General features: G+C 37.7%; 1 protein-coding gene across 3 annotated transcripts in view; it reads right to left on the minus strand.

Annotated features, from left to right (window-relative positions):
• TFDP2 (transcription factor Dp-2) overlaps nucleotides 1-10722 on the minus strand; it is a 153006-nt gene extending 142284 nt beyond the window's left edge. For 2 of the 3 annotated variants that reach the window (XM_040234012.1, XM_040234006.1), the window contains exons 1-2: nucleotides 10607-10722; nucleotides 1191-1257 (exon numbers count right to left, since the gene is read on the minus strand). In XM_040234012.1, the coding sequence (XP_040089946.1) occupies nucleotides 1191-1257; nucleotides 10607-10633 (94 nt within the window). In that variant the 5' untranslated portion in view covers nucleotides 10634-10722. The remainder of the gene's footprint in view (nucleotides 1-1190; nucleotides 1258-10606) is intronic. The other variant, XM_040234020.1, reaches the window with a different exon arrangement.
• Between the last annotated feature and the right edge of the window lie 6809 nt (nucleotides 10723-17531).

Raw genomic sequence — 17531 nt, forward strand, 5'->3', positions numbered from 1 at the left:
GGAATAATACTCTGCCTTAAAAAAGGAAGGAAATCCCTTGAGAACACTAAGCAAAGTATGCCAGTCACAAAAACACAAATATAGTGTAACTCTTCTTATACAAGGTATGCAGAGTAGTGAAAATCATAGATACAGGAAGTAGGATGGTTCTTGCCAGAGGTTTAGAGGAGGAAGAAATAGGGAGTAGCTGTTTAATGGGTGCAGAACTGTAGTTTTGCAAGATGAAGAGTTATGGATATGAATGGTGATAATGGTGGCATAACATGAATGTACTTAAATACCACCAAATCATACACTTAAAAATGGCTGAGGTGTTTACTTTATGTCTTGTGTATCTTACCACAATTTAGAAAACTGAGGAAAAAATGAGAAGCATTCAAGGCTTCAAGTACCACTTTCACTGCTTGCTAATACTTCTAAATTCTTAGAATACTTCTAGAGACCACTACAACTATTAAGCTGGACATTTTTATACTGAAACAGATTTCTTTAGCCTTCTGTCCACCTTAGACAAAGCCTTTGAGAAAGCTGATGTTTCTCTCCTAGCTATCTGCACTGTAGTAGTAGACACTTTGTTTCCACCTTTGCATTATGTACAATGGAAAAAATTCAAACATATGCAAAGGAAGAGAGAAAAGAATAATGAAACCTCATATAGCTATCACCCAGCTTAAACATTTAACCAACTCATATCCATCCATGTACTTTGCTCTTTGTTCCCCAGTGGATTATTTTCAAGCCAGTCCCAAACATATTATTTCAACCACAAAGATTTCAGTATATTATTTCTCCTTACTAAAAGATGTTGCTTAAAGATACTGACAGTGTCCTGCACAAGTTCTTGTACTGGTACATCAGATTTCAGATATACACATTCCTCCAGTAAACTATGTATTAGAAAAAGGAATTACATATATTCATTCATTCTACTGTATTCTTTACAAGTTAAATCACTGAAAGTAGGGTCTCTCAAAACAAACACACAAACACACATACACATCACCCTCTCCTGTTCCATCTCTCAGAGGTAACTGAGTTTTAAAGGATAAAAATTATTTGGTCATGACAACACAGTAATATTATATAATTATTATTATACACAAAGTAATTCTTCATGTAGCTGTGTTTTTTATGAAACAAATGCAGTAAAACTAGCCTGATGCAGAAAAATTTTATTCAACTGTCCTTACCTTTGGTTGGACTGAGATTCTGATCTATAAATCCTCTTAGTTCTGCATTTGTAGAATTCAAACCAACCTGAATAAAATAGTTTAAAAAATTATAAATAAGATTTTAAATAATAGGTGATCACTTAATAAGCCATTATTAATGACCTCCCACCAGAGGTCCATATCAAATATTATACATAGTCACATAAAGATGAGTTAATTATATCAGATATAAGAACAGGGTTAAAATGCTGCCATACTGCATACTGAAAAATATGGCATTGTCCACATTAAGATAAAAGTTAATGAAACAGCATTACTTATGAGCAGAAGTGAGATCTACCCATTTTACTAATGGCTTTTTTTCTTAAGCAAGTAATGTAGCAGTTGTGAAGCTGCCAAAACATATACCAAAATTCCACCCTCACTGCTGGCCACCAACACACCTCTCCTTTTTAAACTCTTCTACTAAAAGAAAAGAAAGGCGAAACTCTTTTTGGTGCTCTACTGTAAACAGAAAGCAAAGAAGGCAAAGACAGACTTTAATACACTCCATGCTTAATACAATGGAATTGTTTAATCCAAGTATTACAATAACTTCAAAAGCATCAGTTTATACCTTTTTGTTATTATACAAAGGTAACGGCAAAAACCTCAACTAAAACCACACATGCACAGTCCGGAGTTCACGGTTACTGGATTACTGTTAGGTTTAAACACCTGCTCTTACTGCTCAACTTCTGCAGAGTGAAGTAGCAAACGAATTTGGAAACTTTTAAGCAGATGTACATCTGTGCCTTTGTAACCAACAGATTATACTCTGAAAAGATAAAGGTCAATTCTAAATCAACTGTGGGTGTAATCCGGATCTCATGGATGGAGAGGAGCTGTTTGTATTTAGAGTTTAGATAAATACTATTAAAATGTTTAAGTTCAAACTTCAAAAATATATTAATTTCTGTTTTCATAAACAAAGTCTAAAGGTTCAAAGAAAAAGTAAATCATTTGAGAGTAGAAGAAGTTGGCAAGGAAAGGCATTTTAAAATATTAGCTATTCTTTCCTTATCTTATGTATTTAAAAAGGATCTCTCTATATAATGTGTCACAGATCAAGAGAAGAAAAGTAAACTCATTTTGCATAAAATTTTTCATCAAATAAGATCCTGAAAAAAGTTTTCAATCTAGATATTCAAACACTGAGTTGTCTAGTGTAAGCAGTCACTGCCTATTGAATAAAAGATGTCCAAAGCGTAAATGTTTGAGTCAAATGCTATTCCCTAAGAATACCATTATAATTTCACTGATTTTTAATGTCTCAGATTGATATAATCAAAAGAAAACAGGATTCAAAGAGAGATGATCTGTGCTCAAAGTTTATCTCTACCATTCATTCACAAGCAAGGTGTTCATGGAACATTGTCAGGGGAATGACAATACATACACATACAACAAACTCAGGCAGCTCTTTAGACAAAATTAAAAAATTATGTAAACATGTTCGTTAATGCAAAGCAGTATTCAAGTCTGAGTTGTTAACTCAAAGGGCAACAGGTTTATTACTTCAACACTGATGTAGACAATTCATGAGAGACACAAATGACCAGTGAGTATATAGATAATATATGTAATACCAGTTTGATCTAACTAGCAATCAGAGAAATGAAGCAAATTACACACCATCTTTTGCAACTAGATTGACAAAGATTAAAAAGAAAATAAAGGGGAACTGGCACCTTCATATACCAATGGTGAATATACAACTGGTGGTCTTTCTGAGATTCAATTTAGTAATATGAATCAAAGGTCCCCTAAAAAGTACACACCCTTTGGGCAAGTAATTTTGTAAGATTTCTGTTTCACAGAAATAACCCAATGAGTTGACAAAAATAAAAAAGTTAAAAAAGGGAAAAAACGAAAATAATGGCCAATATTAGGAAACTGGTGTAAGGTCCATAGAACAGATAACATTAAAATGCCATTTAAAATGATGTTATAGAGTTATCAAGACAGGAGAAGATACTCATCATAGAGACTACACTAAACAGCAGGTTACAAAACAATCTTGCCTCATGTTTATTAAAAAAAAAATATATATATATATATACACACACACGTGTGTGTGTGTGTGTATGTGTGGTTCAATCCTTGGTAGAGGAAGTTCTACATGTCACGTGGTACAGCCAAAAATAAACTGAAAAACTATATATAGATTTTGGTTCATATATATATATACACACACACATTTGTGTATATGATCTCTAATCTAATCTCTAGACTAGTTTATCCGTATTTTCTAATTTTTGTAATGAATATTATGGCTTACATATTTTTAAAAGATTCTTTGGCAAGGTAAAAAATTACCTTTCACGTTCTTTATTGTACACTAAGTGAACTCAGGAGAAAACACATCTGCATTTTTGGTCAAGAAGAGGATCAGTGGATACTTGGCTCGCTCGCTCAGTCACTCAGTTGTGTCCTATTCTTCTGCAACCCCATGCACTCTCGCCCGCCAGGCTCCTCTCTCCATGGGATTTCACAGGCAGGAACACTGGAGTGGTTTCCCGTGTCATCCTCCAGAGGATCTTCCCAACCTAGAGATTGGACCCGCGTCTCCTGCATTGGCAGGTGGATGGATTCTTTTATCACTGAGCCACTGGGAAAGCCCTATCAGTGGATACTAGATACTACTTGATACTACTTTATTTTACCCCAGATACAAAGAATATATCACCAGCTCTGCAGAACTTCCTTTTGCAAAGGGATCCATCCCACAATCCACGCAGGTCTGGTGGGACTGTTCATCTTAGAGCCTCTACTGTGCTATGACAGCCTGGGTGGCCCCACGACCCATGGTGAGGCAGCAAACCATGTATGGAACCCTACTTCCTTCTCTACAATGACTTGTCTAAGAATGTGGGCCAAATAGGGTCAACAAAAGCTCCTACGTGGAATCTGAAACATAAAAGCTAAAAAAAAAACAACACTTCCTCTCTTCTGAGATTGAGCATTAGGACGCCAGTGTAGGCTATTCTGCCTCCACACAGAGCCAAAAGCTGGAAAAAGGAGACAGAGCTCTCATGCTCCTCATTTGATCCCCTGGAAGCAGCCGTATTTGAAGCCAGAGTACTCCAGATGTTTCAGTTGTACCAATCAAAAAATGCCACTCTTCGCGCTAAGCTATTTTGAAAAGGGTTTCTAACACCTACAACCATAAAAGACCTAGAATGGCACTGAACTAAGGCAAAAGTAACTCTTCACAAGACTGCTCTCATACGAGAAATGCAAAATGAGAAACAGAAAATAAGGATGTAAATATTGACACATAATTTTTTTCACATACATTTATTAATGCTCCCATGAAACCAGGGCAATCTCTTCCAGATCTAAGAGTCATTTTTCAGTGGCATATGATACAATTATCACTCCTTCCTTCTAGAAACACTTTCTTTACTTGGCTTCCACATCATCAGAGTAATGCTTTCTTTCCTTTCTGTCCATTTCTCCTGTCCTTTGCTGCCTCTCCTCCTCTGCAGTTGCTAGAGAATTCCTGTATTCAGAACTTGGTCCTCATGCATTCTCTACCCAAGGATGAACTATATAATCACATGGAGTCCCTCCCACTTTAAAATAATCTAATATGAAATGACTCCAAAATTTCTATAACCAGCCCCAAGGTTTCCCTACAGCTCCAGAGTCATTACTTATCATTAACTGGCTGGCCAATTTCTCCACCTGGATGTTTTCAGGTCCCTCAACTTTAATATGTTCAAAACAATTTTTGAGTTTGCCACAAAATCCTGTACTTCCCCAAGAGATCTTCTTCTCATGAAACCGCAAAACCACATACCCAGTTACACAAGCCAAATGCTGAGAAATCTTTAACTTCTTCCCTGTCCCCATGTCCTAATTACTCAATGAGTCTTGCTGGCTGTTCCTTCTATACATCCTAGATTCAACCACTTTTCCCCATCTCCAGTATCATTACCTTAGCCTAGCTTACCATCTTCTGTTGTCTAAACTACTGGGATAAGTACCAAATGAGGCCCTCGCGTATACTACGGCCCTCTTCAGTCGATTCACCCAGTAGCCAGAATAAACTTTAAAATGCTAAGTTAGGTCTTGAAATCATCCTCAAAAACTCCATTAGCTCCCCACTGACATTTAAAATATATACTACTCAGGACTTCCCTGGTGATCCAGTGGTTAAAAACCCACCTTCCAACGCAAGAGACACAGGTTCAATCCCTGGTCCGGGAACTAAGATCCCACATGCCATGGAGCAACAAAGCCTGTTCTCCACAACTACTGAGCCCACAAGCCACACACAACAAAGACCCAAGCACAGTCAAACAATAAATTAATTAATTAAACTAAATAAAACACATACTGCTCACCCCCATTTTCGAGGCTCCCCATGATCTGGCACCTGCTCTCTGGCTTCACCTCCTACCACTTGTATGGCTAGTTACTCTGTTCCACCTTGTCAACTGGTCATCGGCTGTTCTCTGATCAATAGCACTTTCTCCTGCCTCTACTTGGAATGCTCTTTCCCCATATATCCACATGGCTGACTCCTTCCTCCTGTATTGAGACTAAAGAGCATCCGTCTGTCTAAATGCCATTTCCTTAAAAAGCATGCTTCTGAATACCTTGTTGAAAGAGACCTCCACATTGCTATGCTTTCTCTCCTCTTACCCTGTTTTACTGTTCTTCATAACAGGTATCATTAACATTACATATACATCATCTCCTCTCACTACATTATAAATCCCAAGAAGGTAGTCTGGAACAGTGCTGAACATATTTATTTGCTGCACAATAATGGGGAGGGGAGAGATGAGAACGAATTGTTCATGGTGTTGTAAACTGATATGATCCCTCTAGTGAGTATCTCAACAAAATACATTAAAAGGCCACAAAAATGTGCTTATCTATTTCAGAATGGCTAGTGAGCTTTATCAGACATTCAGTTCAGTTTAGTTCAGTTCAGTCACTCAGTCGTGTCCAGCTCTTTGCGACCCCATGAATTGCAGCACGCCAGGCCTCCCTGTCCATCATCAGCTCCCAGAGTATACCCAAACTCATGTCCATCAAGTCGGTGATGCCATCCAGCTATCTCATTCTCGATCATCCCCTTCTCCTCCTGCCCTCAATCCCTCCCAGCATCAGAGTCTTTTCTAATAAGTCAACTCTTCACATGAGGTGACCACAGTATTAGAGTTTCAGCTTTAGCATCAGTCCTTCCAAAGAACACCCAGGACTGATCTCCTTTAGAATGGACTGGTTGGATCTCCTTGCAGTCCAAGGGACTCTCATGAGTCTTCTCCAACACCACAATTCAAAAGCATCAATTTTTGGCGCTCAGCTTGCTTCACAGTCCAACTTTCACATCCATATATGACCACCGGAAAAGCCATAGCATTGACTAGACGGACCTTTGTTGGCAAAGTATTGTTCAAAAGCAAAATATTCTGCTTTTGAATATGCTATCTAGGTCGGTCATAACTTTCCTTCCAGGGAGTAAGCATCTTTTAATTTCATGGCTGTAGTCACCATCTGCACTGATTTGGGAGCCCCCCAAAAATAAAGTCTGACATTGCTTCCACTGATTCCCCATCTATTTCCCATGAAGTGATGGGACTGGATGCCATGATCTTCATTTTCTGAATGTTGAGCTTTAAGCCAACTTTTTTTCACTCTCCTCTTTCACATTCATCAGGAGGCGTTTTAGTTCCTCTTCACTTTCTGCCATAAGGGTGGTGTCATCTGCATATCTGAGGTTATTGATATTTCTCCCCGCAGTCTTGATTCCACCTTGTGCTTCTTCCAGCCCAGAGTTTATCATGATGTACTCTACATATAAGTTAAATAAGCAGGGTGACAATATACAGCCTTGACGTACTCCTTTTCCTATTTGGAATGAGTCTGCTGTTCCATGTCCAGTTCTAACTGTTGCTTCCTGACCTGCATATAGGTTTCTCAAGAGGCAGTCAGGTGGTCTGGTATTCCCATTACTTGAAGAATTTTCCACAGTTTATTGTGATCCACACAGTCAAAGGTTCTGCCATAGTCAATAAAGCAGAAATAGATGTTTTTCTGGAACTCTCTTGCTTTTTCCATGATCCAGAGGATGTTGGCAATTTGATCTCTGGTTCCTCTGCCTTTTCTAAATCCAGCTTGAACATCTGGAAGTTTACGGTTCATGTATTGTTGAAGCCTGGCTTGGAGAATTTTGAGCATTACTTTACTGCGTGTGAGATAAGTGCAATTGTGCGGTAGTTTGAGCATTCTTTGGCATTGCCTTTCTTTGGGATTAGAATGAAAACTGACCTTTTCCAGTCCTGTGGCCACAGCCCAGTTTTCCAAATTTGCTGGCATATTAAGTACAGCACTTTCACAGCATCATCTTCCAGGATTTGAAATAACTCAACTGGAATTCCATCACCTCCACTAGCTTTGTTCATAGTGATGCTAAGGCCCACTTGACTTCACATCCAGGATGTCTGGCTCTAGGAGAGTGATCACACCATCGTGATTATCTGGGTCATGAAGATCTTTTTTGTACAGTTCTTCCGTGTATTCTTGCCACCTCTTAATATCTTCTGCTTCTGTTAGGTCCAGACCATTTCTGTCCTTTATCGAGCCCATCTTTGCATGAAATGTTCCCTTGGTATCTCTAATTTTCTTGAAGAGATCTCTAGTCTTTCCCATTCTGTTGTTTTCCTCTATTTCTTTGCACTGATCTCTGAGGAAGGCTTTCTTATCTCTCCTTGCTATTCTTTGGAAATCTGCATTCAGATGCTTATATCTTTCCTTTTCTCCTTTGTTTTTCATTTCTCTTCTTTTCACAGCTATTTCTAAGGTCTCCCCAGACAGCCATTTTGCTTTTTTGCATTTCCTTTCCATGGGGATGGTCTTGATCCCTGTCTCCTGTACAATGTCACGACCCTCCATCTATAGTTCTAGAGTTCATCAGGCACTCTATCTATCAGATCTAGGCCCTTAAATCTATGTCTCACTTCCACTGTATAATCATAAGGAATTTTATTTAGGTCATACCTGAATGGTCTAGAGGTTTTCCCTACTTTCTTCAATTTAAGTCTGAATTTGGCAATAAGGAGTTCATGATGTGAGCCACAGTCAGCTCCCGGTCTTGTTTTTGCTGACTGTATAGAGCTTCTCCATCTTTGGCTGCAAAGAATGCAATCAATCTGATTTCAGTGTTGACCATCTGGTGATGTCCATGTGTAGAGTCTTCTCTTGTGTTGTTGGAAGAGGGTGTTTGCTATGACCAGTGCGTTCTCTTGGCAAAACCCTATTTTGCCCTGCTTCATTCCGTATTCCAAGGCCAAATTTGCCTGTTACCCCAGGTGTTTCTTAACTTCCTACTTCTGCATTCCAGTCCCCTATAATGAAAAGGACATCTTTTTTGGGTGTTAGTTCTAAAAAGTCTTGTAGGTCTTCATAGAACCATTCCACTTCAGCTTCTTCAGCGTTACTGGTTGGGGCATAGACTTGGATTACTGTGATATTGAATGGTTACTGTGAATTACTGTGATATTGAATCAGACATTCAGTCTACTTCAATTCTTTCCCTTGTCGTTCTGTCCAGTCTGAGGCCCAACCTCCCCATGTCCCCAATCCCAGGGAATCAGGAGAGGGTCAGCTCATCAAACAGCCCTCTCCCCCAAGGATGCTGGCACAGGAAGAGAAACGAACAGCATACTCTTTGATGACATCCAAATACACAAACAAAATAATGGGAGAATAGTTACCACTGGTCCAAATGCTTTTTTACTGTAAGGAAACAACTTTTAATACAGCAAACTGTACGTATGGCTAGGAAGATTTAAAGGACCTCTTTAAGCCAAAATATACTTGTTAGTTGAATGATAGTCATCCTTTTTGCTCAGGATAACTTTCACATTCTCTTTTTCCTGGAGGAGAGAAAAACAAGAAAAATCCCAATACACAGACTATAACTTTGCTCTTCTTTCCCCCAAACAGCAACTAAACAAATAGATATAACAGCCACAAATAGATACAAGATTAAGGCAGGTGACACTTGATAATTTATCCTAAAAAAATTAATTATATGATAACAAAGCGGAGTCTGTATCTGCTTACAACTACTAGTGTGTGCAAAAGCCAGATCAATAACTGGAAAGTAGAAGTTAGTAATCAGAGTGGTGTTCTTATTTTTTTGTTGCTCTTTAGCAGAGTTGGACACGACTGAGCGACTGAACTGAACTGAACTGAGCTGTATAATGGATAGTATCTAGAAATATCCGCCTGGTTCACAAGATCTTTTTCCACAATAACACTTGTCTCTCTGGTCATAACTAACCAAACTACTAGTGGATATCAGCTATAGGGCTGTGCCAGAGGTCCTCCCCAAGGAGTCTGAAGTTAGAGCTGAAATAAGCAGACAGGATCTGTCAGGCTACTTGCCTCCCTTCCTTCATACTTCTCTCTCTCTCTCTTTCTCTAAACGGGCTAGTACCGTAACAAGTAGATCAAGATGCTGACTGACTGTGAACTCAGGAAGATGCTTTGCAGAGAGACACAGAGTAATGAAGCTAATGCACAGAAATACACAGAGATGATACATGAAAACTAAATACTGCTTCAATTCCTGGTAGATTTCAAGTTTCTGGACCCAGATCTTTCTGAGGGTCTGCTCAATTTCTAAGCCTGAATTCCTTGAGACATCCCTTTAGCGTTAAAATAAATTCCCTTTTGATTTAAGGTAGCCCAAGCTGGTTTCTGTTACCTGCAATCAGAGTCCAAACTAATAATCTGGGTATAGTAATTATAATAAGTTATTTCCACAAACGTTGTAGTATTTATTTTCTGGCATAATCCTTCCCCATAACTGGAAACAAATCCATTGGTATAATAACAATATAACTTGAAAGGAAGTAGATTCAGAAATGACAGTCTTAAACAAAAGAAGAAAAAAGAATAACTTCCCCAAAACAACTGAAGTTGGGAATCACCTCAAGGAGGACAGCAGGCTGCTTCTGAACAACATCTGATTGTACACATTTTTAAGGGTAAATCCAAAAGAAAAAAACTGAGCCAAAGAAAACAGTGATTTTTCTCAATAATGCCAAGTAACACTCCAGCAAGCACCAAAGCAAATTCATTAACAGTACACAAAACAGGAGGGGGGTGGGAACATTTCTGGAGATAGCAATTTTGCAGCTGTTGAGTCGGAGCAACCTGGCAGAGGTTTGCAACTAGGCTACCACGGCCATGAAAGACGAGCTTCAGCAGCGTTCAAGTTCACAGTCTCTTTCTTTCCAGAAACAAACACAGGTAATACACTGATGCTGGTAAACCGAACTTGATTAGTCAAAATGGTTAAGAAAATGTGCACGGAAAAAGTATAGCTTACTTTAAATACTTACATTTAAAAATTCACAAATACTTACATTTTTTGCCGTCATGTCAAACTGCATTCAATTTAAAATTCTGTAAAGCCATTAAAAAACAAATAAAAAAACTTCGTCTTCAATAATTCTTTAAAAGAATATCCTGTTAAAGGGAAAAAGAGGGAACAGTAATGTAATAGTCATCATAATAACAAGCAACATTTATGTCATAATTACTATGTGATATTCATTTTTTTTTAACTACCTAACTTAATCCTCACAACAACACTACGAGATGTGGACCATTCTAACTGTCATTATCCAGATAAAACTTGCAATTTCGAGATGTTAAATAATTCAATCAAACCAACTCAGCTAAGAAGTGACAGAGCCTGGACTTTGAAATATTATACTATGCTGTGTAGATAATCCACTGAAAGCAACACCAGGGATTCTGGGAGAAATAGCCAATTCCAGCAATGGGCAGGAAATGCATGAGATAAACCTAGAACACTTTGAGTGTCTAAGGTAAGGAATGACAGAGACATATTAAAAATATACAGGAGACAGCTTAGAAAGTCCACAACATAAAGGGACAACTTATGCCAGTTTAAAGGGGCAATTAAGCACCTAAGTACATACTAATAACAACAGACTGTAACAGATTCTAAACCCAATGAATAAAATAATAATCCAAGAGTTCACATTTATAGAAACAAGTAACAAGGAAGGGAAACATCTTCTTTGCAATACAATTCCAACTAATATGTACAAAGAAATGAAGCAGTTAGAAAACCACCAATCTGTAAACACTGTGATATTAATGGATTAGGTAAGAATCATCAAAACATGCTAAAACGATTAAATGAAATTTGGTGAGAAAAAGGATATTTACATAGTCTTGAAATATTGCCCTACAAGATACCTCTTACATCAAATTTTACAGTGAAGAAACCTGGCACGAACCACTACAGCCAGGGTGATGAAAGCTACCTATGACCAATAACAGAATAAACCAACATCGTGCATCTCCCCAGGTGCACTGTGATGGACACAGAATCATCTAAATCTAATCATGAGGCAATGAGGCTGACATGCAAATTAAGAGACATTCTATGAAACAATGGCCTGAGTTCTTAAAAATATTAGTTTACCATGAAAAACAGAGGAGAGCTAAAGAAACATTACAGAGTCAAGACTAAAGTCATATGAAAATTACATTTAATGCATGATCCTGGACTGGGCTTTGAACCACAAAAAATAACTGCTATGAAGACCATTATTGGGGCAACTAGATAAAGTGAAACATGGTCTGCAGACTGGAAAACTGTACTGTTTCATTTCCTGTTTCTGATCAGAGGATTGTGTTCTGGTTTTGTTTGTTTGTTTGTTTGTTTTAAGTGAATGGGCTTCCCTGGTGTCTCAGACAGGAAAGAATCCGCCTGCAATGCAGGAAACCCAGGTTTGACCCCTGAGTTGGGAAGATCCCCTGGAGAAGAGAATTGCTAGCTACCCATTCCAGTATTCCTGAATGGAGAACCTCATGGACAGAGGAGTCTGGCAGGCTATAGTTCATGGAGTAGCAAAGAGTCGGACACAACCAAGTGATTACACTTTCACTTTTTCACTTTCCTCAACCTTAGGGAAAAATATACCAAAATATTTACTAGTGAAAGGATATGCAGAAGAAACATACTTTCAAATGATTAATAAATGTATATAATTTGTATATATAGAGAAAGTAGGAGTGATAAAGCACGTGTGGCAAAATGCTGACAAACTAGTGATTCTAGGTCAGGGGTATTCAAAAGATCTTTGCCTATTTCTGCAACTTTTCTCTTATTTTTTTTTTTTCTTTTCTCTTATTTTAAAATTATTTCAAAATTAAAACTTTAATAGGACATTCAAAGGGAAGAATAAAACTTAACTTTAAAAAGACCGTAAATAATAAGGGCTTAAAGCAATGGAGGCTCCAAACGTCTGCCTCACATGCTAGAATTTGAACCTACAAGTAAAACTGTGGAGCAGGGGTGGTGAGGAAATACTTCACCTTTCACTAAAACAGTGTGATTTTTCAATGATAAAGAAAACATATGTTTAAAAGCCCAAGTAAGACCTGAAGTACAGCTGTGATTTTTGCTTTCCCACTGTAGCATCAGATCTGATCACATCTACCATGAGTGAATATGAAAATCAAGTTCCTACACTGGAACTGTTTCACTTTTATCAATTATCTGTTATATACTCTTCAGTGTTACAAATATGAGATAAATGTTCCTGAAATCCCATCTCATTCACCAAACCAGCAATACGCCAACTAAACTACGACCTTCTGTCTCCCTCCCAGATGGGCTGGCCATGACATAATTCTGGTCAGTGAAATATAAGCAGTCACTGTTAGGCTGGGCTCCCAGATTCAGCTAATTGCCCCTTTCCCCCCTCTCCCATTTCTTCATTTTCAGAGTATGGCTTGTAATGGTTACAGCTCCTTGTCTCTGAGCATCTGCTTCCTTATTATACTCAGTGTTCCATTCGGGATTATATTTCCTAAGGACTGGGTTAGTGAGTGGCACTGTTTCTCATGCAAACAACAAGAAATTAACAAGGTGTTATTATTTCAACACACAAGAGGTGACAAATAAAAACACACCTTAGCTATAGTAACTGAGCTTAATAAGACAAAACATAATTTTGTTTAGTATTCCCTTTGCATCTTCTCACCAGAGGTAAGCACAAACTAACTTCTAAATGTTACCTAAATGATAAATGTTTGAAATAGAGCCAAAGTACATGAATATCTTAAGCACATGCATATTCACATCACTGTACTTCAATCTCTTCATCTACAGAAGAGTAGTAGCACAATACATCTACTTAAATAAATGAGTCAAGACGTGGAAAATAATTTGGACACTGCCTAGCAAAAGTACTCATTAATGTTAAGGAAAAAATGGCTCACTGACTTCTCATGACAAATTAAGGTTTCTTCCTCCAAAATAAATAATACATAACTCACACATAGTAGAAGTGATAAAGACCACAACATAAACCCAATTTCAAAGTAGGGGGGAAAAAGCATTTAATTGTGGTTAAAAAAAAAAATTCATCTAAAATTAACAAAGAGTCGGCAATAACTTCATTCATTAATTTATCTACCGAGTCAATATTTACTGAACACACACTATGAGCAAAATACTAATCCAGACACTAGAGAGCTCCTAATAGATGAAACAGTAAGCATAAACCTTCAAGTGTAATTTAAATTATATAAAATTACATTAAGATAAATGTTACAAAAAGACATGAGACTATGACAGAGATCTTTATTCAATTAAAAATGAAGAAGTATGCTGCACTGGCTTTGAGTGACAGCCTATAATCTTTCAATTTAAAAATATACATTTCTAAGTATCTTTAAAGTTTTTTGTCTTTTTTCTACATTGTCTTTAATCTAAATGTTATTTGCAACATATGACTTAAATCAAGGGCCTAGAAAGTAAATAAACACAGCATGAATGTTTCAACAAACAGCTACCTTGGCAGTACTGGCGACTGTCAAAGATTAAACCAGTCATGTGCACTGATGCATTATGTTTCATCCAGACTCAACAATTGTACACTTCTTCCTGTCACCATGTTCTTCTGTTGGTTAAAAAAATAAGTCGGATTTCTTCTTCCAGCTTCATGAGCACATTATGTCAAGCTCAAAAAGTCAATCTCAGTGACCTCACCATCTGCCATGATCTCTTGTCAGACTCAGACAATGCAACTCCCACAGATGGTCTCAAAAAGGAAGCCCCTTTCCTTTCCAATCACAACTTAGCAGCTGTGGGCACAAAGCCTTTTAAATTGGTACAACATTAATCAAAATATAAGGAGGAAAGCAAAAATAATTATGAATACAGTACTGAACTAATGTCTCTTGAATCGAGATTTGCAGACTTTCTAACACTGCTGAAAAGGATGTTCCTAAAAATTAAAATTTCAACAAAACCAACTAAAACAGAAGACAAAGCATACTTAAATGGAAGATGGTAGTAATTTTAAATATATGCTCATGTTTCAAAGTTTGGAAAATATATACAACAGTAAAACAGGAAACAAATAGCAGTTATAATTCCATCTCTGAAATGCAATCACAGAGTTGCTTTTGATATAACTTTCTTCGGTATTCTTTTTGCACTCTAACTTTTGATAAAGGAGATTAATTGGAAGATATTTTCATAGGAAGTGACAGTAGATAACTTTTTTCTTAGGTGATGAGCATATCTATCTAAGTGATTCACATATATTCTCTCATTCAATTCATACTGCAACTCTATCAGATAAATGTTAGTACTGTTCACATTTTACAAATGACAAAACTAAGCTTTAAAAAGTTGAATTAATTTGCCCAGTTAACCAGCTGTGCAAATGGCAATGCCAGAATATCAACCCAGGATCTCAGCCCAGTGGACATATTTTAAACTACTATGCTACTTTATAAAATATATTTTACCTTGAAAACATGACAAAATAAATAATTATTATCACAATAAATCCATATATAGAAGGAAAACTTACTTTACCAAAATAATTCTTTTCATACAGAACAAATCACATATCACTGGGTCAAGTTTTTCCCCTTTTTTTAAAGGTTCTATTTCTAAATTTCAATATGAAATCTACAATTCTTTATTTTTCTGATTAGGTAGTCAATTTCCTCCCTCTTTATAGCTACAGAATATTCCTTTTACATTGTTTACACTGGTGGCAATAATCACACTGAAATGACCCAGTCCTCAGTGTCTCCTCTGCTCTCTCATCACTTCCTCAGCTCTGTGCTGAGCCACTTTCCCACACTCATCTCTCATCTACATCCACCGGCCTTCCTGTCTGTTCCTCAAAGGCACGCTCCTCCTGTCTCTGAGCCTCTGCCTGCTGTTCTCTCTGCCTGGAGTTTTTCCCAGGCATTAAGTCTCCTTCCTTCAGATCTCTCTCAAATGTCACTTTCTCTGGGCAACTGTAATTCTCCCACTACAGAGACTAGGTTAGGGGGTCTCTCTACTTAACAATGCTCTCCTACTTTCTCCTTCCCAAGGACACATCTGGTTGTCATTATCTATTTATTTGTGTGATAATCAGATTGCGGGCCATCTCTGCAACTGAAGGGTGAATCACACAAGGGCAGGGACCCTCTGTCTTTTCACTTATCATACAGCCAGTGTCTGACACATGGTTGGAACCCAAGAAATACTTGTTTTGTGTTTGCTTTTTAAGTAATCTACCCAGTGCTCTGTGGTGATCTAAATGGGAATGAAATCTAAAAAAGAGGGGAGATACATATATATATATACACACACACACACACACACACACACACACACACACACATATATGGCTGATTCACTTTGCTGTACAGCAAAAAACAACACAACATTGTAAAGCAACTACACACCAATAAAAAATTAACAATAAAAGAATCATAAGTTTCAAAAAAGTAATAGTCATTAAATTATGTACTCGATATTTTATTTATTTTCATGCTTATAAAAATACGATAATCTCATTTAATATGATTTGGCAGCAGAAAATGAGAAGACACAAACACTGAGCACGTTCACACGTCCAAAATAGCAGAACGTTGGGTGTCACTTTTCTATCATGAAGTGTTTTGGGGGTTGGCATTATACCTGTGTTCATTAATTCCAAAAAATGCTATGGGAAAAGTTTTTATAATAGAATATATTTAATTTCACTGATGTTGAAGGTGAAAAGAACAGTAGCCAAGGGGGAAATTGAAAAAGCTGCTCTTCTAAGGAACCATCAACATCCTACACTTAAAAGAAAAAAAACTGCTTGAACGCCCACTGTTCACTTTTTAAATTGGGGTACAGTTGCTTTACAATGTTGTTAGTCTCCTCTGCACAACAAAGTGAATCAGCTATATGTACGCAGACATCTTTCCCTCTTGGACCTCCTTCACAACCTGCATCATTGCTCATTTCTTTTTAATGGAAAAAAACAAAAATTCTCTTTGGGTGTACATAAGCTTTTACCCAGGACTCTCCACAACGGTAAAAACTGGTTAACACTACAAGCAATCAATAACAACTTTTAAGAGCTTCTACATATGTGCGGGGAAATACTGAATAGTGTTATCTGAGCACTACTCACTTGGTTCACTTATTCAACAAATACTGACAGCCTGCTGCAGGTCAAACAATAGGCTGAGCATTAAAGATGCTTTGAGAAACAATGACAGTCTCTGCCTTCATGGAGCCTACATTTTGACTCTAAAGGCAGACATTCAGCAATGAACTCCCCAATTAACTATGTAATGACAATATAGGATAAGCAGTGCTACAGAAACAAAGATACAAAGGAAGCATGTACACTAAGGGTCTGGAACTCTGGTGGTTTTAGAGAAGATTCCTCTGCAGAAGTTTGAACTAAGCTCAACAGACAAATGGAACAAACCAATGGCAGAGAAGGGGACTCACAGGCAGAGGGGGCAACATTACAGGAAAATGCTGAGGAAGAAAAACACATGGCTGGTTCAAGGAGCTGAAGAAAGACCTAGGTACCTGAAAACAAAGGGCAAGACGGGACGAGATGGAGAGATAGGGCTGGAAGCGCAATCAGGCAGGATATTACTTTTTCTTTTCTTTTTAATTAAATTAGTGGGAAGCCAGACTTCCATGGTGGTTAAGAATTTATCTGCCAATGCTGGGGACATGGGGTCAACCCCTGGTCTGGGAGGGTCCCAAATACTGAAGAGCAACTAAGCATGTGTTCCGCAACACGAGAAGCCACCGCAGTGGAAAGCCTGTGCACTAGAACCAAAGAACAGCCCCCGCTCACAGCAACTAGAGAAAGCCAAGCAGAGCAGCAAAGACCCAGTGCAGCCTGAAATAAATAAATACAAACATAAATTAATGGAAGCCTTGGAAAACTTTTAAGAGCTAAAACATCTGAACCAGGGATATTAAGTTACATTTACTAA

This window comes from Oryx dammah, unplaced genomic scaffold (genome assembly GCF_014754425.2).
Source record: "Oryx dammah isolate SB20612 unplaced genomic scaffold, SCBI_Odam_1.1 HiC_scaffold_2, whole genome shotgun sequence".
NCBI classification, from domain to species: Eukaryota; Metazoa; Chordata; class Mammalia; order Artiodactyla; family Bovidae; genus Oryx; species Oryx dammah.